The sequence below is a fragment of the Coregonus clupeaformis genome, chromosome 25 (assembly GCF_020615455.1).
Source record: "Coregonus clupeaformis isolate EN_2021a chromosome 25, ASM2061545v1, whole genome shotgun sequence".
Taxonomy (NCBI): Eukaryota; Metazoa; Chordata; class Actinopteri; order Salmoniformes; family Salmonidae; genus Coregonus; species Coregonus clupeaformis.
In genome coordinates this window covers 10,862,478-10,886,925 of record NC_059216.1, presented here as the reverse complement: position 1 = coordinate 10,886,925, position 24,448 = coordinate 10,862,478, and the positions used below count along the sequence as shown (strand labels likewise).

At 43.9% G+C, this 24,448-nt stretch overlaps 1 protein-coding gene across 3 annotated transcripts in view; it reads left to right on the top strand.

Annotated features, from left to right (window-relative positions):
- Nucleotides 1–24,322, top strand: part of LOC121539227 (pleckstrin homology domain-containing family G member 3) — a 96,370-nt gene extending 72,048 nt beyond the window's left edge. Inside the window, exons 12-19 of one of the 3 annotated variants that reach the window (XM_041847568.2) lie at nt 13,593–13,626; nt 13,906–14,013; nt 14,281–14,313; nt 15,290–15,300; nt 15,757–16,050; nt 19,873–19,983; nt 20,867–22,415; nt 22,536–24,322. In XM_041847568.2, coding sequence (XP_041703502.2) covers nt 13,593–13,626; nt 13,906–14,013; nt 14,281–14,313; nt 15,290–15,300; nt 15,757–16,050; nt 19,873–19,983; nt 20,867–22,415; nt 22,536–23,326 — 2,931 coding nt within the window. In that variant the 3' untranslated portion in view covers nt 23,327–24,322. Of the gene's footprint in view, nt 1–13,592; nt 13,627–13,905; nt 14,014–14,280; nt 14,314–15,289; nt 15,301–15,756; nt 16,138–19,872; nt 19,984–20,866; nt 22,416–22,535 lie in introns of all 3 variants that reach the window. The other 2 variants (XM_041847567.2, XM_041847569.2) reach the window with 2 other exon arrangements.
- Nucleotides 24,323–24,448: the final 126 nt, after the last annotated feature.

The following is a 24,448-nucleotide window of genomic DNA, read 5'->3' as shown; positions in this document are numbered from 1 at the left end:
AAATCTCTGAAGCTGGAGACTCTTATCTCCCTCAATAACTTTAAGCATCAGTTGTCAGAGCACCTTACCGATCACTGCACCTGTACACAGCCCATCTGAAATTAGCCCACCCAACTACCTCATCCCTATATTGTTATTTATTTTGCTCTTTTGCACCCCCAGTATCTCTATTTGCACATAATCTCTTGCACATCTAGCATTCCAGTGTTAATACTATTGTAATTATTCTGCACTATAGCCTATTTATTGCCTTACCTCCATAACTTGCTACATTTGCACACACTGTATATATATTTTCTGTTGTATTTCTGACTTTATGTTTTTTTTACCCCATATGTAACTCTGTGTTGTTTTTATTGCACTACTTTGCTTTATCTTGGCCAGGTCGCAGTTGTAAATGAGAACCTGTTCTCAACTGGCTTACCTGGTTAAATAAAGGTGAAATAAATAAATAAATAAAAAACCGTCAGGAGACAGGGTAGAGGATAAAGGAGCAGGAATCTCTGTAAGCAGGTGGGCGAAACTGTTGGTTAGCAGGATGGGATCCCCCCAAAGCCATTTCAGCCCCATTCACCAAAGACCGGGATGTTAGGATGGGAAGGGCGGATGAGTTGGGAGAGGTGACTTCACTAGGGATGGGTCTCTGCATGGCAACCCTGACCAGCCAGAGTGGCAACACGGTGGCGAGGCAGTGGCATGACGACCAGGCTGAGGAGTAGAAAAGGAAAAGGTCTTAGAGTGGGACCTATACAGGATATGCTGCAATGTCTCAATTTACTTACTCTGGACATCCAGCTCAGACACATACACTATATATACAAAAGTATGTGGACACCCCAAATTAGTGGATTCGGCTATTTCAGCCACACCCGTCGCCTACCAGTGTATAAAATCGACATAGACAAACATGCATTAGAATGGCCTTACTGAAGAGCTCAGTGACATCATGTCAGCACAAGAACTGTTCATCGGGAGCTTCATGAAATGGGTTTCCATGGCTGAGCAGCTGCACACAAGCCTAAGATCACCATGCGCAATGCCAAGCGTCAGCTGGAGTGGTGTAAAGCTCGCCGCCATTGGACTCTGGAGCAGTGGAAATGCGCTCTCTGGAGTGATGAATCGCGCTTCACCATCTGGCACTCTGACTGACAAATCTGGGTTTGGTGGATGCCAGGAGAACGCTACCTGCCCAAATGAATAGTGCCAACTGTAAAGTTTGGTGGAGGAGGAATAATGGTCTGGGGCTGTTTTTCATGGTTCGGGGTAGGCCCCTTAGTTCCAGTGAAGGGAAATCATAAAGCTACAGCATACCATGGCATTCTAGACAATTCTGTGCTTCCAACTTTGTGGCACTTAAAAATGGGCCCGTTTTCAGAAGTACTTTTCCGAAAAGAGGTAAGGTGTACTGTACTTCGGTATTACAGTGAAGTGGTGTATAGGATTACGTTCATACGATTTCTACAAGAGTATATCAGCTATAATGGCCAGATGAGAAATCTGGCTATTATAGCTGATATACTCTTGTAGAAATCGTATAAACGTAATCCTATACACCACTTCACTGTAAAACCGAAGTACAGTACACCTTACCTCTTTTCCAAATGATTCCGCATAGTCTATATTATATTATATTATATTATATGATGTTCAGCCTGGCCTTTAAGACTAGACGTAACATAGTAAACATACATCTGTGACTCAAAATAGTATGATATGTTACATTTGGCATGGTTACATAAGAAAAATGAAAGGAGGGAGGTTGGTCGGGGAGGATGGGTAGGCGTATAATGTAAACGTCTAGCAACCTAAAGGTTGCGTGTTCGAATCACATCACAGACAACTTTTTAGCTAATTAGCAACTTTGTAACTACATACAGCATGTTAGCTAACCCTAACCCTAACTCCTAACCCTAACCTTAACCCTAACCCCTAACCCTTAACCCTTAACCCTAACCTTAACCCCTAACCCTAACCCCTAGCCTGGCTAAAGTGCAGCTCCTACATGGGATGAAACGTTCACTGTAGTCTCTGAAGGTGGTAGCCATCAATCTGGAAAAAGTCTGTTTCCCCGTATGGCGGAAAGTGGGAGTCCCCATTTTTGAAAAATTATGTTAAAATCCACGCAAATAAAATAGGTTAGCAAGGAATCAGCTAAAAGCAATAGTTAGATTGAATCACACAGTGTGTAGGATCACCACAGTTATAGGCAGCAAGCCAGAACCTAACCCCAAACTAAAACCCAGCCTGTGTTACACCCCTGAAAAAGGGAAGAAATAATCACGAACGTGACGCAGTTATGTTTCCTCACTGACAAATTTAGTGTAATGATTTTACAAAAATACCACATTTTACAGAACAACAGATCTACAGGAACCAGAGATTTGTAGGGTACAAAGCTTATTCAAGTCACAACAGCATAAACTGTAATTCACTAAAACATATACAAATGTTTCAATATAACTGTCAAACACAAAGTAGCTTTAGCTCAGTAACCCATAACTACATTTATCAACCATGTCAACAAAGTATTCGAAACACATTATACAAATAACCCCAAATATTATTATTAACAACGCACATGTTCATTCACAATATGCATAAAATGGCAGCTACTCTCAGTACGAAGCTATATCGCTGCAACCAAGCAGATTACAGTCACACACGCACCTAATAACTCTCTTCAACTTAACTCTAACTTACTCAAGATGTTACTAACACATACCTTAAACTCTCTTCACAGGTTAGCAAGTTATTACATTCAAATTAACTCGTTTCATATCAATAACGTACCTGAAAAAGGGAAGAAATAATCACGAACGTGACGCAGTTATGTTTCCTCACTGACAAATTTAGTGTAATGAGAAAAAGACCGCGATTCCCCCAGGAAGTTGGGTGGAGACCAGAGCAATCGATCTCAGGCTCATAGATTAAGAGCATTTAGTAGATCACAGATGAACACTTTTACCCTTAAATTAGGCACCACAAAATAAAGTAGTCAATATAACATTTACACATTCCTCTTACAATATTAACCCTTTGACTCTTGACGGATTTTAAACACATTTATGCATTTTATCAATCTCTATGAACTAGTACTGGATGCATAATCTTTTTAACCTTAGATATTTTAAGATCCTTACATACCATGAACTTACTAATACTTTTTAGTGTATAACAGGCTATGAATATGTCCTTTAACCTGTCACACTCTCCCGACAAAATAAATGTTGTCCCAACATTACCAACATTATCTTCTTAAACGGTCTATAAGCACTGGACGTAGAAAATCCTCTTCTGTAAGCTAGTCCTTGAGCAGAGGTCAAAGTTCACAGTTCAAATAGAACCAAGAAGTTATATTCACAGTCCATATCTGTTGACCAGCTGTATAAACAGTCCATAAGCAGTCTTTTCTCATACTATTGTCAACAGTCCATCAGTTTTAATGATCTATATGCATAGTCTGCTAATTGTCTTGTGAAAGTCTGTGAAATCAGTCAGTAGTCCATGGTCAAACATGTCAACTCTGTCTGTGGCCTCAAGTTTGCTGAAGTCCATACATGTAGGGTGGCTGAAGGTAATATCCCTGTAGTGATGGCAGCCATGGAACCAGTCCTGGTGCAGGGTAGACAGGGAACAACTGTGGCTGTGGCTGGATACTGTAGCAGGAAGGGATACCAAGCTGATCATAGGTGATACGTCTTGGAGGGTGTCTCTCTCTTTGTGGCAGCTGGTAAGCTGGTTCCTCAGGTTCAGCAGCAGCAGTTAATGAAGGAAAGGCACTTAGTGGACGATCATCCAGCACATTTTCAGCAGGCAAGTTCATCTCCTCAGCAGGCAGTTCTTTAACTGTTGTTTTCTCCTCCAGCTGATTTTCAACAAGAGGCTGTGCTGGTAGCGTATCAGGAACTGGCACCGCAACTGTTTGTTTCACTGGTGGGGGCCTGTTTTCCGACTCTCTCGCTGGTTCAGCATACCTCTCAGGTACTGTAGGAGATGTGGGGACCTGTAGCGGCTCATGATGAAGGTCATATTCATCCCCGCTGTCTTCATCAGAATCTAGAGGCTGTGATCCAGGCTGATGTCTCTTTTTCTTACTTTTGTCATCTTTAGTCATTTCTGGTTGTCTCTCAAAAGGTAAGTGGTCACAGGACATGAGCAGGTTTCTGTGCAGGACCCGGGAGCGTCCCCTACCCTTTTCTGGTCTCAACTCATAAATCGGCAGGTCTGAACCCATTTGTCTCACTACTGTGTGAATTTGATCTTCCCAATAGTTACGGAGTTTGCCTGGTCCTCCTCTTGGTGTCAGGTTTTTAATCAGAACTCGCCGCCAGGCTGTAGCACTGAACTCCTAACTTTAGTGTCATAGTACTTTTTACTTCTTTCAGCAGCTTTCTGAGCATTTTCATTTGCAATGGCGTATGCTTCTTCCATTCCTCGTTTCCAGTTCTCCACGTAGTCTCGCTGGTTACTGGAACCTGCCTCTGTGCACAATCCAAAGAACATATCAACTGGAAGCCTGGGGATCTCCCAAACAGAAGATAAAATGGTGAATAGCCAGTCACTTCGCAACGGGTGCAGTTATAGGCATAAACCAGTTTGTTTAGAGACTCCTTCCAGTTTGACTTTTGTGTCTCAGTTAGTGTCTTTAGCATTTGCAACAATGTTCTGTTCATTCGTTCCACTTGACCGTTCCCCATCGGGTGGTAGGGTGTTGTTCTGGACCCCGCCATGCCACTGAGTTTCTTTAACTGATGGAACAACTGATTTTCGAATTCTCCCCCTTGGTCATGGTGGATGCGGGAGGGGAACCCAAACTTCAGGGCAAAGTCATTGAAGATGAGATTTGCAGCAGTTTTTCCTGACTTTGATGTGGTGGCGTAGGCTTGAGGTGTAACGTGTAAAATGATCAACAATCACGAGGATGTACTCATATCCCCCCTTTGCATCTGTCGAGATGGACGAAATCTATACATACCAGTTCAAATGGCTGTGTTGTCACAATGTTTGTCAGAGGAGCTCTTGTTTCATGGCCTGGCTTTTTTCTGCTTGACACAGCTACAAGTTTTAGTCACATAGTGCTCAATGTCAGATTGCATATAAGGCCAGAAGAAGCGGTCACGTACTAGTGATACAGTGCGGTCAGTACCTTGGTGTCCCATGTTATTGTGCAACTCTTCCATCACTTTACCTTTGTACTGCTCTGGTAGAACTAACTGCTTGCGGGCTGTAGTGATTCTGTAAAGAATACCATCACTGTCGATTGTCAATTTGTCCCATTCTCTGAATAGGCATTTTGTCTTTGGACTGAATTCCTTTTGATCTTTAACTGGCGGTTTGGAACCAGACAGCTTGAAATCGAGCACAGGACGGATGACCGGATCAGACTCTTGTGCCTCTCTTATCCCCTCTTTTGGGATCGAGCTGATTGTTGCTGTAGTTGTCTCACCTTCAGCTGATACTGACATAGATGCAGCTGAAATTGACCAAGGCACAAAAGGCTCTTTCTGTACCTCTACTGCTTGTATAGTGGCGGCAATGGTGTCTGGTGGAAGCTCCTCAGAACATTCTCTCATCAGTGACTCTACATCCAGTGGCATCCTCGACAAAGCATCTGCATCACCGTTCTCTCTGCCTGGCCTGTACTTTATTGTAAAGTGGAAATCAGCCAATTCTGCAACCCACCTGGAAGTGGTTGCGTTCAGTTTTGCAGTAGACAGAATGTAGCTCAGCGGGTTGTTATCACTGTATACAGTGAAGGTCGGAGCATAGTACAAATAATCATGGAACTTATCAGTGATTGCCCATTTTAGAGCTAGAAATTCTAGCTTGCCAGAGTGGTAGTGATAGTTCTTCTCAGCTGCTGTTAAGGTTCGAGAGCCATAAGCAATGACCCTAAGCTTCCCATCTTGCTCTTGATAAAGAACTGCTCCCAAGCCTTGGTTTGACGCATCAGTGTGTACAACAAATGGCTGAGTGAAGTCAGGGAAACCTAAGACTGGTGGGTGAAGCAGACACTCAATCAGCTGTTCAAGTGCCTGTTGATGCTGGTCAGTCCACAGGATTGGCTTGTTTGAGGGCACCACATGACTTACTTTCTTTGTTTTTGCTTTCCGTGGGTGGTCAGGTATTTTCTCTGAATCTGCTTTCAAGAGGTCATACAGACAGCTGGCCCTCCTAGAAAAGTCCTTGATGTACTGTCTGTAGTAAGTGAGTAAACCAAGCATTTTTCTGAGCTGGCCCACAGTCTGTGGTCTGATCTCTTTCAATGCTCTTACTGCTTCAAAATCGGCTGGGTCAACTTTGCTGCCGTCTGCAGACACTATTCTGCCCAAATAACGGACCTGGGGTTTAAAGAGATCACACTTACTTGGCTTGGAGTTTGATGCCATACTCTCTGAGACGCTGCAAAACCTTTTGCACATCATTCACATGGCTGTCGAAAGTTTTACTGAAAACTAGCGTGTCGTCCAGATAAGGAATGCAGATGTTGTCCCGGAGCCCTTCCAAACATTCCTCCATACAACGCTGAAAAGCTGCAGGAGCGTTCATGAGGCCGAATGGCATACGTATCCACTCATAGAGTCCCCATGGGGTCACAAATGCTGTCAGTGATCTGCTTTCTTCAGAGATGAACCCTTGGTGATATGCTTTTCCCTGATCTAAAAGGGAGAACCAGGAATTACCACCTAAACTGTCCATGATGTCCTGGACCCGAGGGATGGGCTGGCGGTCGGGATGTGTCTTTCTGTTCAGGTCTCTGTAATCTATACACAACCGGAGGGTCCCGTCCTTCTTCCTAACGCACACGACAGGTGAAGAATAGGAAGAGTTTGACTTCCTAACCCAACCCTGGGCTATGAGGTCATGAAGGTAACCCTTCATCTCCTGATACAGTGGCCTGGGCACTGACATGTATGTGCGCTTGACTGGTTCAGAGTCCTTTAGAGAAATAGTCATTTTCAATCGTTCAATGCAGCCAATGTCATTGTCTGATCTGGAGAAGGAGTGACACTCTTCTCTAAGCATTTTCCTAACAACCTCTCTCTGTTCTTCGGTTAGGTGACTTAAACCTACTGGTGGATCCCACTGTTCAGTAGCAGTACATGGGGTTTGAACACTGGTGTGATTCACTGTGGCTGGGGTGACAGCTTTTTCAAAGACTTGGGCAGGTAACACAGTCATAATGGTTTGTACTGTACCGATTATGGTGCGTCCTAGCAGGGCAATGTCGTGGTCAGTGGGGTTAGAGACATCAAGCATGACAACTGGAAAAACACCTTTCTTAACTCTGACTAGTGTGTCAAAGAACTCAAGTTCATCTGGCCACTGCGGGTTCAGGTCTGGCTGGAAAAGCATTGTCATGTCATCTTTGAAAGGCTGGGAAGCTACCCGGCACTCAATCTGAATGCTACTGTGTTTTGGTACAGCAACCTTCTCTTTCTTGGTTTTCACTGCGTATTCATCTGTCTGTTCTGCACTAACAGCCTGTATAAAAGCCCTCACCTTATTTCTTTTGAGGCTTGGGAAAGCTTTTTTCACTGTGCTGTACCGTTTAGTCTTTTCGGTCCTTGTCAGGATGTGCTCAATAACATTGAAACCTATGATGGGATGAGATAGGTGACAGCCTTTCATTACCAGCACTGGGATGATCAGTTCCTTCGTTTGGTCAGTTTCAGAGGCTAACCGAAAAGTTGTTTCAATCCATCCCAGGTACGGCATTTCAGTCCCATTTGCTGCCGTCAATCTTAGATCATCAGGTGAGTCCAGAATTTCTGAAACATCCCTCAGCCTTGCGTTTGGGAGAGATTCCGCTTTCCATCGTTCATCAATGACCGATACCTGAGAGCCTGTGTCCCATAGAGCTTGGAGGTGGTGGCGATTCAGGTGACACTCAACAAGGCACTGTCTACCGACTAGCGAGGTGACCTTATGGGGGTGGCAAACTTGAGCTAGGGATGGTAAAGAGTGGGCATTTTCTTCTGTACAGGAAAGCTTTTCACAGGTAGAGTCAATTTTCAGGTGAGTGCATTTTTCCTTATGTTTAGTCCAATGTTGGTTTTGACATCCTTTGGAACAGTACAGTGTCTCTTTACATGATGAACATTGTTTCAGGTTCTCAAATGACTCTTCTCTGGCACAATTTGCACATTTCTGGGACTTTTTGGTAGCTACGGTTAACACTTGTCCCTCAGCGGTAACCCTTCCCCGTTTAAAGGGGCCTCTTTGGATGGTCTGACTCCCCCGGATTTTACATCCAGCTTGAAAATGTTCTCCACTCCCACATCGGAAGCAGTGTGTGCAGCGTGCATCTGTTCTGGCCTGCTGGCAGACAAAACACCTCCTTGGAGCTTGAGCAGAGCGGTTGGTATACAGGTTAGGTGCATATTGATACTGCGCAGGGTCAGGTGCTTGGGGCTGACTGTAGTTGCTGTAATACTGCTGCTGGGAAACAGGTGGCTGGGGTTCCCTATCTGGCCTCCTAACTGGAAGTGGGGCATGGGCATAAGGCGATGACTGAAACATAGGCTGCTGTAATGTCTCCTTAATCTGAGCAATCTCGGCACTGAGACCTTTTAGGAAGCTACACCTGTCTTAAGTTCAGCTAACTCTGTTAATAGTTCTGCGGGTATCTTAGCTTTGGCTTCCTTCACAGGACACTTTGCAGATGGTGTATCTTCTAACTGGACTACACTTACAGTTGTAGCAGGCTGTGGGGCATTAAAACGCTTTTTGTTTCGTCTTTCTAACTCATTAGCACAAGCAATGTTAAGCTTCTCTAGCAAAACCTCATCTGATGTTTCGCTATCAAGCAGGAGAGGCTGCATGTCTATCCTGATACTGTCACTCTGGAGACCTGTAAGGACTGTGTGTAAACACATGCGCTGGACTAGAGCAGGGTCATACTTAAGCCCTGATTCTGACTCCTGGGACGCAAATAGTACTTTCTGCCTCAAATCTAAGACGCGCATCAGGAAGCTTTGAGGGGTCTCCTTGCTATGCTGTGCTTCTGAAGCTAGCTGTTTGTAAAGCTCTGTTGCACTCTTCTCTTGGAAGTGGGAACGCAGGATGCATCTAAGTGTGGGAAGAGTTAGCTGGGGTTTACCTTCCAAGTAGCTTTGTAGCTGTGAGCCTGGAGAAATAGCCCTGATTACTGCGTCTACTATTTCTACCTCAGGATAGCCTCTGTTAAGTCCATTCTCAATCTGATGGGCAAGGCTGGAAAAAGTCAGTTTATCTTTCTGGCCCGGTTCACCTATCTGACCAGAAATTTTTAACTCTTTGCGCCAGTATGAGCCGGGCTGTGCACTGGGTGAGAGCTGCATGCTCCTCTGAAGATGGGCAGGGGGTTGGGGCTGGCGCAGAGAATCACTGGCTTGGTCTGCAGTACTCTGCTCAGTTCCCACCCCTTGTTGTGGGGTTACAGTTCTCAGTCCCTCTATTCTGTGATGTGTTCTGGCTGTTTCAATATCATGGTCAGTTTGCCCTGTCTTGCTATCTATGCCACTGATCATCTCTGTCATTTTGTCTTTAAGTAACAATAATTCCGACATGCCGCCATCTTCTAACTCTGCAACTTCCTCTCTTTCAAGGAACATCATAATGTGAGTCATCAATGATATGCGGGATTTGTCTTGAACATCTCTTCTCTGTTCGCCTGATATGTCAAGGAAATCACATACGTCTAGTAACTTGTCTTTAGTCAGGGTGTGCAATTCTCCTACTACCTCTTCCTGTAGTTCTTCCAAGGCGGTTGTCATGTTGACAGGACAGGAGGAACCTTTACTGTGCAGGAGTTGACTCTGAATTAGGTGGTCCTTACTGTCTCTGATGGTCTCTCAACGGCCTCAGTCGACACGCACTTAACCCCCCCAACTTCCAGCTCCCCTCGAACAGCAACACTTTCCTCACTGCAGCCTGCCTGGGTTGTTATGTAGGGATTTAGCTGGCTCGGAATTCAGCGACCAGGATGTGGAAGCCGGACATCTGAGCAGCAATCTCAGCGGAGCCTCCAAAATGTTACACCCCTGAAAAAGGGAAGAAATAATCACGAACGTGACGCAGTTATGTTTCCTCACTGACAAATTTAGTGTAATGATTTTACAAAAATACCACATTTTACAGAACAACAGATCTACAGGAACCAGAGATTTGTAGGGTACAAAGCTTATTCAAGTCACAACAGCATAAACTGTAATTCACTAAAACATATACAAATGTTTCAATATAACTGTCAAACACAAAGTAGCTTTAGCTCAGTAACCCATAACTACATTTATCAACCATGTCAACAAAGTATTCAAACACATTATACAAATAACCCCAAATATTATTATTAACAACGCACATGTTCATTCACAATATGCATAAAATGGCAGCTACTCTCAGTACGAAGCTATATCGCTGCAACCAAGCAGATTACAGTCACACACGCACCTAATAACTCTCTTCAACTTAACTCTAACTTACTCAAGATGTTACTAACACATACCTTAAACTCTCTTCACAGGTTAGCAAGTTATTACATTCAAATTAACTCGTTTCATATCAATAACGTACCTGAAAAAAGGGAAGAAATAATCACGAACGTGACGCAGTTATGTTTCCTCACTGACAAATTTAGTGTAATGAGAAAAAGACCGCGATTCCCCCAGGAAGTTGGGTGGAGACCAGAGCAATCGATCTCAGGCTCATAGATTAAGAGCATTTAGTAGATCACAGATGAACACTTTTACCCTTAAATTAGGCACCACAAAATAAAGTAGTCAATATAACATTTACACATTCCTCTTACAATATTAACCCTTTGACTCTTGACGGATTTTAAACACATTTATGCATTTTATCAATCTCTATGAACTAGTACTGGATGCATAATCTTTTTAACCTTAGATATTTTAAGATCCTTACATACCATGAACTTACTAATACTTTTTAGTGTATAACAGGCTATGAATATGTCCTTTAACCTGTCACACCTGCACTAGGATCCACAATAGACACAACCAAGGCACAAAATTTGCCAGCATAACAACAGCAATGAGAGAGCGATGACTTATTAAGTGCTGGGGCCCATCAAAACAGCAATGCAACGGAGGCCGTGTTACCAGTATGATAGCCAGGAGAGAAGCACATTGGAAGCACATTGGAGAGAAGCACATTGTAGTTTCAGTACAGGCCGGTGGAAAGCCGGGAGGGTGGCAAGAGCTACACCGGGCTGCGGGAGAGACCAAAAGAGTAAATCCAAGTGGAGTTAAAGTTTGGCAGTAGTCCAAAAACATCCAAGGCACAATGTCAGGTGGAAGGGATGAAAGCATCAGTAGGCAGGTGTCTGCTTACATAATGCCCCAGTGCAGAGTAGGGTGCCCAGGTATATCCAAGTAGGCCTCAAGTGTTACTGCAGATCTGTTTTGTATGTCTCCTTAAAAACACCAATATTGCACTGTGGTCCAATGTGTTCACAGCCAGATGAAACAAAGGTAAATGGAGATGAAAATCCACGAAAAGCTTGAAGGGTAAGGACTCTGGGGACTGTGCTTCCTCCCGCCCCATATCTCCTCTTAATGTAGATGTTAAGCTCTTGGCAAAGACACTTCCTGCTCGACTGGAGAAACTTCTCCCCGAGATCATCTCAGAAGAACAGTCAGTCTTCAGGAAAAGGTGCTTGTTGTTATTATTTACACCCCTTCTTTATCTAATGAACCTGAAGTTGCTATTGCTCTCGACGCAGAGAAAGCATTCGATAGAATCCAGTGGAACTATTTATTTTCGGTTCTGCGGAAGTTTGGCTTTGACAGATTCATCTCTTGGATCCATCACTTGGATACTCTTCTCACCAGGCTTGCACTAATAGCTCTAGATCTGAATACTTCCCGTTATCACGTGGGACACGCCAGGAATTCCCTTTGAGCCCTCACTTGTTTGACCTCGCCATGAATCCTTTTCGCTTGCTCTGAGAGCATCCTGCCTATTTCGTTGCATGGAGGTACAGAATATCGACTCCCTATACGCAGATGACCTTCTACTGTATGTAATGGATCCAGTGATCAGTGCCCCTAAAATACTATCTATTCTTAAACAATTTGGCGTCTTCTCCAGATATAAACGTAATTACCATAAATTACCTGTACCCGATTTTAACGATCGTGCTTTACAAATCCGTGAATCTGAAGTACCATTTAGGATTTCCACGGCTGGCTTCAAATATCTTGATTGCAAAATGCTCACTCTCTCCCTTTACCTTTATCTGCTAACTTCAACAAACGCTTCAGTTAAGCTGCCCTGAAGGTGTTTTAGATTGACCTAATTTCATATTCTATTATTGGGCTGCATTCAGAAACTCACATATTGGCTCCATGCACCTGAGACAGACCAGTGCCTTCTAGAAGCCAGGGTCCTGCCGTCTTTCCTCTCTCTCTGCCCTTATTAGCTCCATGCACCTGAGACAGACCAGTGCCTTCTAGAAGCCAGGGTCCTGCCGTCTTTCCTCTCTCTCTGCCCTTATTAGCTCCACTACATCCGTTACTGCATCCAAACTTTAAGATGTTGACCTAGACTGCCTCTATGGTGATGGGTGATATATACTATTCCTCTCCCTAGCTGTATGGCTCTAAGATATCATATTTTTTCTTAAATTAGAAAAGATCAAATTCACCTTGAGGATCATCAGATAAATTGTACTCCCTTTGACAACCCTTTATTTCATACTTTGAAGATCTCTCTACCCTTCATACTGAGCGAACAATTACCACACTTAAATATAAATATAAACAACTACACTTAGCTTTAACCTTTATGATTTGACTCCCATACAGTTTTAAGATGTTGACCTAGACTGATATATACTATTCTCCCGAGTGGCGCAGTGGTGTAAGGCACTGCATCGCAGTGCTAGCTGTGCCACTAGAGATCCTGGTTCGAATCCAGGCTCTGTCGTAGCCGGCCGCGACCGGGAGACCCATGGGGCGGCGCGCAATTGGCCCAGCGTCGTCCAGGGTAAGGGAGGGAATGGCCGGCAGGGATGTAGCTCAGTTGATAGAGCATGGCATTTGCAACGCCAGGGTTGTGGGTTCGTTTCCCACAGGGGGTAAGAAAAAATAAAAAATAAAAATAAATAAATGTATGTATGCATTCACTAACTGTGAGTCGCTCTGGATAAGAGCGTCTGCTAAATGACTAAAATGTATTCCTTCTAATATGACTAGTAAGATTACCCAAACACATGATTGTCATTGAATTATCTACTACTCTTCCTCCTCATTTTCATTTTCTTCATTTATTATATATTTCTATTATGACCAAAATTACTATTAGTCTGTTAACATTTCTTATTTTATGCAGAAGTGTGTTTTCACTGTGTGTCTATCTCTATATAATCTCCTCACGTTCCTTGTTTACATGCACCTTATATTACGTTTTTTTTGGCAGGGGGTGGAAAGGGAGGGTGGGACTGGGGTAGGTGGGGACGAGGGATGGAGCTGTTCTTTATTTAAAAAAATAAAATAAATGTATCAATGCTGCAATTGTAAATTTGAAATCTATAATAATAATAATAACAATTATATTACTGTTTTCTTTTGATTTCTCTCTTCCAGGTAAAAGAGGCCATCCTCGAAATGGATTCTCTCTGTGAGTATTCGAGATGAATATGGTTCATATGAATAAAAGGTAAAGGCACTAAACATAGCTGCTGTTACCAAAGCAACAGAAAAGGCTGTCATTGAGTGCAAGAGGATCACTTCATTCACTGGAAATATGTTTGCTTCTATGAAAGCCATTTGGAACAATTATTAACTGTTGCATCCCCATTTGATGAGTAGAGAACTATTTCTTTAATTCACTGACCTGGTTTTGAGTGAGCGAGCGGTAGGGACTGAGTGATGGTGTTGCTTGCTGTGCTGTGTGCAGACCCAGGGTCGTGGAGGTACCGCTACAGCCCAGAGAGGCTGAAGAAGGCTGTATCCTGCCAGGCTGAAGACTCTTCCGCAGAGGGGAGACACGGACACAGGACATCAGGTGAGTTAGTTCCTTCCACCCCTGCACATAGTAAAACAATGTTTTGTTTTATGGAAAACACTAAAGCCATCTCATCCCGCTCGATAGGTTCCACTTGCCCCTCAGTCCTACGGTCTGAAATTATTTTTAACGCCACTCCTTGGTTAGATGTTTTTTTGGTTGCGTCTCAGAAGCTCATTGTTTGTGTGATGTCTGTCCATGAGAGTACTGTATGTTTGCCACAAATATATTCACTATGCTTCAACCATGTCTTTTTTACATTTTAAGAACCAGGGAAAAAGATTGTGAGGAAAACCAAAGGTAAGGCAACAGTGATGCCACTAATTGACTTATCATTGCTGTCTTGTTAAAGAGGTCCCTGTTAAAGAGGTCCTTGTTATTCATTATCATTATGAGATTTGTATGTTAAATGAAGATTGAGACTAGATTAACAGACAGGCAGCTGGCCTGGCTCATAACCCTGGAGCCACTGCTGCTATGATTCAGGTTCCCTGTTGCCCGTACTGAGTCTCTGTATTCACCCCATACTGTCATTCTGCCCTAGATAGACCCCTGGACAGCCAGATCAAAAGGCCAGTCCTCCACTCTCTCAACCCCACACCCCACTCTGCCCTAGATCACCCATAATGCTGTTAATTATGGGCCATATTACTGAAAGGCTTTGTCATGCAGGAGTTCTTTTCAATAGTCAAATTCAGTCCTGGCTTTAGATCTGTGGCTCACGCTGCTCTCATGCATTCTAATTGACCCGTAATGAAAGGGCAGTGATGGGAGAGAATAGAGGGGGAGAGAGAGGTGATAATGGTTATATGAACAGCAGCAATAAGTTGGGAAATAAATAAGTGTGGTTAGGTTATATTAAAGACTAATGGGTTTGGGAGGAAACTATGTCTCTGTGTGTCTTCGTCAGTCAGTCAGTCTGCCAGTCTGCCATGGCGGTGCAGTCAGCCTCGTTATCTCTGCTGATTTAAATATAGAGCAACAAAGGGATAAACTAAGTACCCCTGTCTTGTCTCTCTGGCGTGTTTACGCCCTCTCAAATCAATTTGGCTACGAACCTAATGAAGTTGTCATTTTCTTGTTCTTCGTCTTCCTTAGTCAGAGAGTCAGAAAGGAGGCATTTCTCATTCACAGTTTATCCAATTAACTTGCCAGTGCTCAGATATTATTAGTGTGTTGACAGTATGATATATATAAATCTAGTTTCTTGTAGTGGCAGCATTGTTGACGTTCTCCTTTCATTTTCTCCTCTTCATTTTCTTCTCCTGACTTGCAGCCATTTTGAAGGTAAGCTTCCCAATGATGAAAGTACATTTTCCCCTGCCATGTTTTTTCTCCTCTGTGCAGAAAATAGAAATCGGTTGACTCAGTTCAATGTGGTCCTGGGAGATGTTGTTCTCACAGGTTTGACACTGACTCAGCAAGGTTTTTTCTGCATTTCCATTCAGAGACAAATTAATCCAAGTAGAGGAACTGCTACTCTAAGCTGTATTGGGCTGAACCATATTGTGTTAATAAAGGCAGAGGTTTCCGTCTCAGGGTTTTGTTGATTAGTGATGTGTCCACAACGTGGGGCGCACAGCATGCTGGCTTGGCATGATCACATTGTTGTACCTTCATATCTCATGCCGTGCTAAAGCAGTCACAGTGATACCATCCTTTTCAACACCTTGCAATTACATTAAAAAAGGAACACCTCTATGCTGGCCTCGCAATAACACCTCAACTCTCTGTGACTTCAAGCTACAGCACGCAGACAGTGAAGGTGCTCTTCTGGGGGACAGGCGTTCCCTGCAGCCAGCTGCTAGTGTCAGTATGCTGGGCTCCAGTCTAGGCGAGCCTGAGGCTGAGAGGCCTAGTGTGCTGGAAGCCCAGGAGGAGCTAGGCCGCAGGAGGGACTCTCTGGAGCAGCTGAGTCCCAGTGAGGACCCTAAGCCAGGGTCCCTACCCTGCCAGGGGGGCACTGAGCAGCAGGAGGAGGAGACTGAGGAGGAGAAGGGGGAGATAAACACAGATATTCTGATGGAGGATGACCAGGTAGCCGACTTTGCCAGCTCCATGCTGGCAGCCATCTCCTGCTGGCACTATAGGGCCAGGGCTTTGCTTTCCGCTCGGTTCACAACGGTGAGGCTCACTGCCACCAATGGGTTTCCTATTTCCTCTGCAATTTCACCGGCTTGCCAATCAACCATCTCCCTCTCTGTTTACTTCGACCTTGATGTAATTCACTAAAACCCAGCTACCATTTGCCATATTCATGGAATGCTTCTGGTTTTCACACTCACAATAACTGCATGGACTAAACCTTCCAGGAATGGTAACAAAAATCAGTAGCATGGAAATCTGGTCACTGGAGATCAGATTTATGATTCATAATTTTTGTGTCTTCATTGAATGTTGGGGAAAATGTGACGGCATTATGTACATTATAAACATAGATTTGATGTGTTCAAGTCCTTAAAGGGCTTGGTATGGTTTGAATTTGAGGTTTTTCGAATGGAATGGTTAATAGTGATGGTGGGAAAAATCTATAGTTACATCGCAATTATTATTTTGGATGATATTATATTGATACTTTGACTAAAAGTATGGATTTTTGTTTTTAAAAAATTGCTAGGTAGCCTTAGCTAGCTCTAGTCGGCTGTACCTGCGCCAAAACTCCGGTATTTTTCATCCTATAGCTTGTTCTCAATTTTTTTAAATAGTGAGCCAACATGTTTTCAGAATTTTTATTTCCATGACTGATCAAAACAAATGCTCTCTCGTCTCTCTGCAGCAGACATATAGTGAGCAGTATGTTTGGAACATCATATTGCAGTATTGAATCGCAATACATATAGAATCGTGAGAATTGCAATACGTATCGTATCGGCACCTAAGTATTGTGATAATATCGTATCATGAGGTCTCTGGCAATTCCCAGCCCTAATGGTTAACATGCACACTACCATGCTTTTCTCTCTTGTGTTGCGGGGAGTTACAGTCCCAAAACATTGTAAGGCAAAAAAAAATTGGCAAAGCCTCCAGCCACCCAGAGCGCCATGTCTAGGTCTAAAAGGCTTCTTAACAGCTTCTACCCCCAAGCCATAAGACTGCTGAACAATTAATTAAATTGCTACCCGGACTATTTGCATTGACACTGCTGCTACTTGCTGTTTTACTATCTATGCATAGTCACTTTACCCCTACCTACATGTATATATTACCTCCCCACATTGACTCGGTACCGGTACCCCCTGTATATAGCCTTGTTATTGTTATTATGTTATTGTTATTTTATTGTGCCACTTTTACTTTCGTTTATTTAGTAAATCAAATCACATTTTATTTGTCACATGCGCCAAATACAACAGGTGTAGACCTTACTGTGAAATGCTTACTTACAAGCCCTTAACCAACAATGCAGTTCAAGAAATAGTTAAGAAAATATTTACTAAATAAACTAAAGTAAAATATTAAAAGTAACAATAAAATAACAATAACGAGGCTATATATTTTTTCTTAAAACTGCATTGTTGGTTAAGGGCTTGTAAGAAAGCATTGTGCATGTGACAAATACAATTTTATTTGAAAATCAACATTGTAGAAAAAACAAGTTAGCAATTAGCCTTGTGCTTATTTGGCGGGTGCATTTGCATTGAATCAATGGATTCACAGAGCTTATGTATGACTTCAAAGGTGAATTTGGCTGTCAAATCGGGGAGTAAGGACAATGGGTGCTTTGGTCTTCACATTAGTTAAAAGGTTTCCTTTCTGATTTTTCCAAAACTACAGAGGAGCTTTGTAAAGGTTAATTGCTGTAATGGCATTAAAATGGCTTGAACGTTGAACACCTTGTAATATGAATGTCAGCTGTCTATATAATGGTGTCCCAGTGGGGGAAAAAAATATTTAGTCAGCCACCAATTGTGCAAGTTCTCCCACTTAAAAAGATGAGAGAGGCCTGTAATTTTCATCATAGGTACACGTCAACTATGACAGACAAAATGGGAAAAGAAAATCCAGAAAATCACATTGTAGGATTTTTAATGAATTTATTTGCAAATTATGGTGGAAAATAAGTATTTGGTCAATAACAAAAGTTTCTCAATACTTTGTTATATACCCTTTGTTGGCAATGACACAGGTCAAACGTTTTCTGTAAGTCTTCACAAGGTTTTCACACACTGTTGCTGGTATTTTGGCCCATTCCTCCATGCAGATATCCTCTAGAGCAGTGATGTTTTGGGGCTGTCGCTGGGCAACACAGACTTTCAACTCCCTCCAAAGATTTTCTATGGGGTTGAGATCTGGAGACTGGCTAGGCCACTCCAGGACCTTGAAATGCTTCTTACGAAGCCACTCCTTCGTTGCCCGGGCGGTGTGTTTGGGATCATTGTCATGCTGAAAGACCCAGCCACGTTTCATCTTCAATGCCCTTGCTGATGGAAGGAGGTTTTCACTCAAAATCTCATGATACATGGCCCCATTCATTCTTTCCTTTACACGGATCAGTCGTCCTGGTCCCTTTGCAGAAAAACAGCCCCAAAGCATGATGTTTCCACCCCCATGCTTCACAGTAGGTATGGTGTTCTTTGGATGCAACTCAGCATTCTTTGTCCTCCAAACACGACGAGTTTAGTTTTTACCAAAAAGTTATATTTTGGTTTCATCTGACCATATGACATTCTCCCAATCCTCTTCTGGATCATCCAAATGCACTCTAGCAAACTTCAGACGGGCCTGGACATGTACTGGCTTAAGCAGGGGGACACGTCTGCACTGCAGGATTTGAGTCCCTGGCGGCGTAGTGTGTTACTGATGGTAGGCTTTGTTACTTTGGTCCCAGCTCTCTGCAGGTCATTCACTAGGTCCCCCCGTGTGGTTCTGCGATTTTTGCTCACCGTTCTTGTGATCATTTTGACCCCACGGGGTGAGATCTTGCGTGGAGCCCCAGATCGAGGGAGATTATCAGTGGTCTTGTATGTCTTCCATTTCCTAATAATTGCTCCCACAGTTGATTTCTTCAAACCAAGCTGCTTACCTATTGCAGATTCAGTCTTCCCAGCCTGGTGCAGGTCTACAATTTTGTTTCTGGTGTCCTTTGACAGCTATTTGGTCTTGGCCATAGTGGAGTTTGGAGTGTGAATGTTTGAGGTTGTGGACAGGTGTCTTTTATACTGATAACAAGTTCAAACAGGTGCCATTAATACAGGTAACGAGTGGAGGACAGAGGAGCCTCTTAAAGAAGAAGTTACAGGTCTGTGAGAGCCAGAAATCTTGCTTGTTTGTAGGTGACCAAATAATTATTTTCCAGTCTGTGTTGCCCAGCGACAGCCCCAAAACATCACTGCTCTAGAGGAGATCTGCATGGAGGAATGGGCCAAAATACCAGCAACAGTGTGTGAAAACCTTGTGAAGACTTACAGAAAACGTTTGACCTGTGTCATTGCCAACAAAGGGTATATAACAAAGTATTGAGAAACTTTTGTTATTGACCAAATACTTATTTTCCACCATAATTTGCAAATAAATTCATTAAAAATCCTACAATGTGATTTTCTGGATTTTCTTTTCTCATTTTGTCTGTCATAGTTGACGTGTACCTATGATGATAAATTACAGGCCTCTCTCATCTTTTTAAGTGGGAGAACATGCACAATTGGTGGCTTACTAAATACTTTTTTCCCCCACTGTAACTGTCACACAGGTGCTTTAAAACCAAATGCAAATCAGTGTTGCCCAGCTTGTGACTGTCTGGAACCAGATGATAGAGAAATGTCTCATGTGATACTCCACTGTATGGATTTGGCCATGTAAGACCCAGTGTTCATCCTAAACATGCTGCAGTCCCTTTCATGTTGTGTTTTGCTACCCCAGGATGAAGAACACTGTGAGGTTGTAGATCAGAATGGACCCATCGGGGAGAGGATGGAGATATCAGCCCAGGAGATCAGTGAGATGGCTACAGAGGAGACCTTCACTGACCAGGTATGGAGAGTTTGGACTGGCTGGGTCAAAGTTAAGATGATCTTGGCACCCAGAACCAAATCTGTCACATGACACTAGGCTTCAAGAGATTCTGAACGGATGAATGTTTTCTGTTCTTGTACTGTATATATCTCTTAAATATAGGCAATGCTAACAGAAAAGTCTTAATCTTTTGCGGGAATGGGAATTAGGGAAGACTGGTAGGTGTCCCAAAATGGATCTGTTCAGATAAGTTCTAATATGACTAGGGGGTTGTGTATTTATGCCCTGTAAATGAGAACGCCCCTTCCTCCATGCTGTTGCCCCCTGTCATTTTGATAGATCCTGCGTCTCCTGGGTGCTCTGTGGGACGTCTGCTGCCGAGTGTAACAAGTTGTATTCATCCCTCCCTTATCTCCTTCCCGCAGCTCCCACTGCATACCCCAACACACACACACACTCCGCCACAGCCAGACTGCAGCTGGAAATTTGTCTGTTATAACTGCACACTGGCATCCAAATTGTTGAAATGTAAAACTGTTAAAAAAAGACTTTTTAAAAGTGCTACATTTTACAGCAGAGTTCAGCAGGGGCGTATGAAATGGCCCGTGGCAATTGTATGTCAGGAATTGGCTATAAAGCTTCAAATGGAATCAAAATGTTCGGATTATTATATTACACGTTCTACTGTGACTCTGTTATGTTATCAGAATATTCGACTCCATGTGCTACTAATGTGGATCAGAGATCATGGCTGCTGTAGCAGATTAACCTGATCATTTGACTCTGCTCATTGATCAAATGTCAGATAATGACTGGTGATTTTTAACCACCTGTTGGCTTGTCATATCCATATTGCTTTATTCCATTCTGACATTAATATTCAGTCTTCCTTCTTATCCAGGCGTATGTGGAGGAAGTGCCTCCTCAAAGCAGTGCTCCTAAGGTAGTGGTGATGGAACAGAATGAGGCGAACCCACCCCTATACACAGTGCCTGATGCCTCGCCGACCCTGCCTCTCAGGCAGCCTGAGACGTCTCAGACAGTGGAGCCTGAGGAGAGGGGTATCTGGGGAGGAGTAGAGGAAGAGGAAAGGTACAGAGAGGGAGGGGAGGAAGAGGAGGAGAGATGCAGAGAGGAAGAGGAGAGTGACTGCTCTGTCCTCCAACAGGACGAGATGAACTCATCAGTGACCAATGGAGAGTGTTCAGAGTTTGCTGCGGCAGTGGGGACTGAGACCAGCCGCATCCTGCCTGCCTCTGTGTTGGACCAGGCCAGTGTAATCGCTGAGCATTTTGTCAGCAGCCTGTCCCGGAGAGGCAGCCTGGTGGTCTCAGAGGACTTGCGTTCCCTGGGCTGCCCCTCTCCTCAGCCGGGCAGCAAGAGCAGCAGCACCCCCTGTCTGAGCACCGAGCTCCAGGAGAAGGTCCAGACCCTGGTTAACTCCACCACAGAGCCCCCACTGCTCCTGGAAGCCAACGCCTCTACGCCTGCCCCTAAACTAGACCACCTCATGGAGGTGGAGCGCAGATCCACTCTCTCCAAGGAGGACCGGCTACTCATCCACAAGATCAGGAGGTACTATGAGCATGCAGAGCACCAGGATGCCAGCTTCAGCATCAAGCGCAGGGAGAGCCTGTCCTATATCCCAGCAGGCCTGGTCAGACACCTGAGCCGGCAGCTCAACAGCAAACCCCAGGACCAGGCGGTTCCAGGGCACAGGAAGGTCTCCCCGAACAACCGGCCCACATCCTGGTCAGTGTTCGACCTTCCTGGCTTAGAAAAAGAGCAGAGTACTAATAATACCCCTGTGCTGGAGCCACAGAAAGCTGCAGACATCAAGCCCAGATCCCAGAATGTCAATGATGCTCCTGTTGGAGACGAGGAAGAGTTCTTCAGACCATCCTTGGACATGGTCCAAGTGTGGCAAGACATGGAGATGGAGGAGGTTAATGGGAGCCTTGGGAAACCCAAGGGTATCCAGGGTACAGAGGACATTGTCCATCCTAGATCACATCTATCCTGGAAGGGGGGAACCAGCAAAGAGAGCCCTGAAGCTGAGTACATCGAGCCCCTGAGGATCCTGGAGGAGTCAGACATGGGCGCTGTCTCAGAGGAATCCCCAGCCCCATCACCCATCACAACCTCCCCAGACCCCTTCTCAGGGCAGAAGTCCTTCCAGAATAAGACTCTCAAGTCCTGGGAGAGAGGCACGGTCAGTAGGGCTCCCCTCCCCAGGATCATCAGCCTGCGTTCAGGGGTGGAGGAGGACCTGATCCTGCAGGACATGGAGAAGATGAAGAACAAGGTTTTCCAACTGGCCCGCCAGTATAGCCAGCGCATCAAGAACAGCAGGCCCGTGGTGAGGCAGAGGAACAGGGAGGCTGAGAACCACCTTGCCCCCAAGAACCTGCCAGCTGTCTACGAGGAGAAGGTCCAAAGGAGAGACTGGGGTAAGCTGTCAGGGATATGTTTTGATGATCCGTTATGATTTGATATGATACTCTAATCTGCAAGGCTAAAATTATCAAACTGCTGTCCCTTATCTCTGCCCTGTCTTTCTGTGTATGCAGGTAGGCCTAACCTGACGCTGTCACTCAAATCCTATGAGCAGGTGGTCGTGCATGAGCTGAGGACCCCAAGCCCAGTCCCAAGTCTCAACTCTGGGGCCAGCTCACGGGTCACGTCCCCCTGTTCCAACAGTCCTCACAGCCCAGTGCAGACACAGAGTTTCCACTGGCCAGATGTCCAGGAGCTACGCTCCAAATACACTAACCCCAGGCTGGACCCTGGTTCCTCCCACCCATCACTTGTCAGCCGTAGCTGCTCTGTCCCAGAGAGGATGCAGTGTTGCACTGAGGGCTTCAGTACCTCATGGAGCCCCACTGGCTACTCATCCAGCTGCAACTGCTCCACAGACACTAACAGTGGACGAACAGACTCACTTGAGACTACGTCATCCATGGACCACCGGGGTGGGGGTTCTGTGGGAGAGGCTCAGCCCCAGCCCCCGCTGTGCAGGTGGAACTCTTTGGATCACATGCTAGGAACACTGCCTCTACAGGAGCTGCAGAACCTTCAGGAGCCAATGAGGAGCTGTTACGTGGCTGGTCAGGCTACCCTGCCCAACGAGCACAAAGTTATTATAGTGGAGAGGGTTGCTGGCGAGGGGCCAGTGGAGACTGGAGGGAAGGAGCGAGTGGAGGAACAAGGAGCTAAAGGAAAGAGCAAACTTAAAATCTCTAAAAGCCTTGACTACCAGTACTGTGCCAAGAGGTCTGCACTGACTTCAGGCAAAAAGACTGAGAGTAGTCTGGTAAAAAACCTACGAGCAAAATTTCAGAACTTGGGTTCAAGCACATGAACACGTAACTGTACATGCCCTACCTATTTGATTGCATTCTGTAAATAATGAAATAAGCCTTCTCTTACATAATATATATATATATATATATATATATATATATATATATATATATATATATATATATATATATATATATATATGCAATTGATGTTGAGAAATATGACTATAAATACTGTCAGTCTATTAGCCAGTAACTACTGCTACTGTGTTAGGAGTACCATCTTCATGTTCATTTTCTACTTCCTTTTTGTCTGGTTTATCACCTTTTCTCACATCAGTCTCTTTTTTTCACTTCTGGTGTTACCTACAAGGGATCTTGAACAATCAAGAGAGCACCCCATGGGAAAATGTGTTGTGACTTTGTAAAATGTGTAAATACTTGTAAATGTGTCTTGTTTTTACACCATCATGAAATGTTTACATAAAGAGAATGAGTATATATCATGTTTGAGAAAAAAACGTCAGCATATTAAAGTAGATCTGTACAGATTACCCAAATGTTTTCCTGTGTAACTTAGAATGTTTTTCTCCCACGATGCAATGGTCATCCTCTAATTGTGATTCAATTGTGAGGGTCATTAGCATGGAAATAGTGAAAAGAGAAATGGGAATTAATATATAAAGGGGAGTAAATCTGGAAGGCTGGGCCACCAATTTTAAGTGATTATTGCGGATATACAGCCATTAGGACTTACTCAATCCTATTTGACCTTTTGACCAAAGTGTTTTTCCTTCAATTGTTTAAAAATGGGAGATGTATGGTCTGTGCTGTCTATTATTCAGCCAAATGCGCCACATTTAGCTACTACTCAATACTATGATTGTTTTCATACATCACTGGAGCTGTTTTCTGATTGTCTGGTATATTTCCTTGTTATTTATAAAATGATCCTCGTCTTCCTAGACCTTTCCATTCCAGAAACGGCACAGAATAATTTCATACTTGAAATGGCATATATGCTCAATAAAATCAGATATTGAAATTACAGTTAATCATTATTTGTGGTTCCATTAATATCAGTAGGAAAAATTATCAAATATGAGAAATGGATTTCCATGTCTGTTGCCGAGTTTAAGTTATTCTGAATGACTGGGTTTTACAATTGCAATATCCTAACA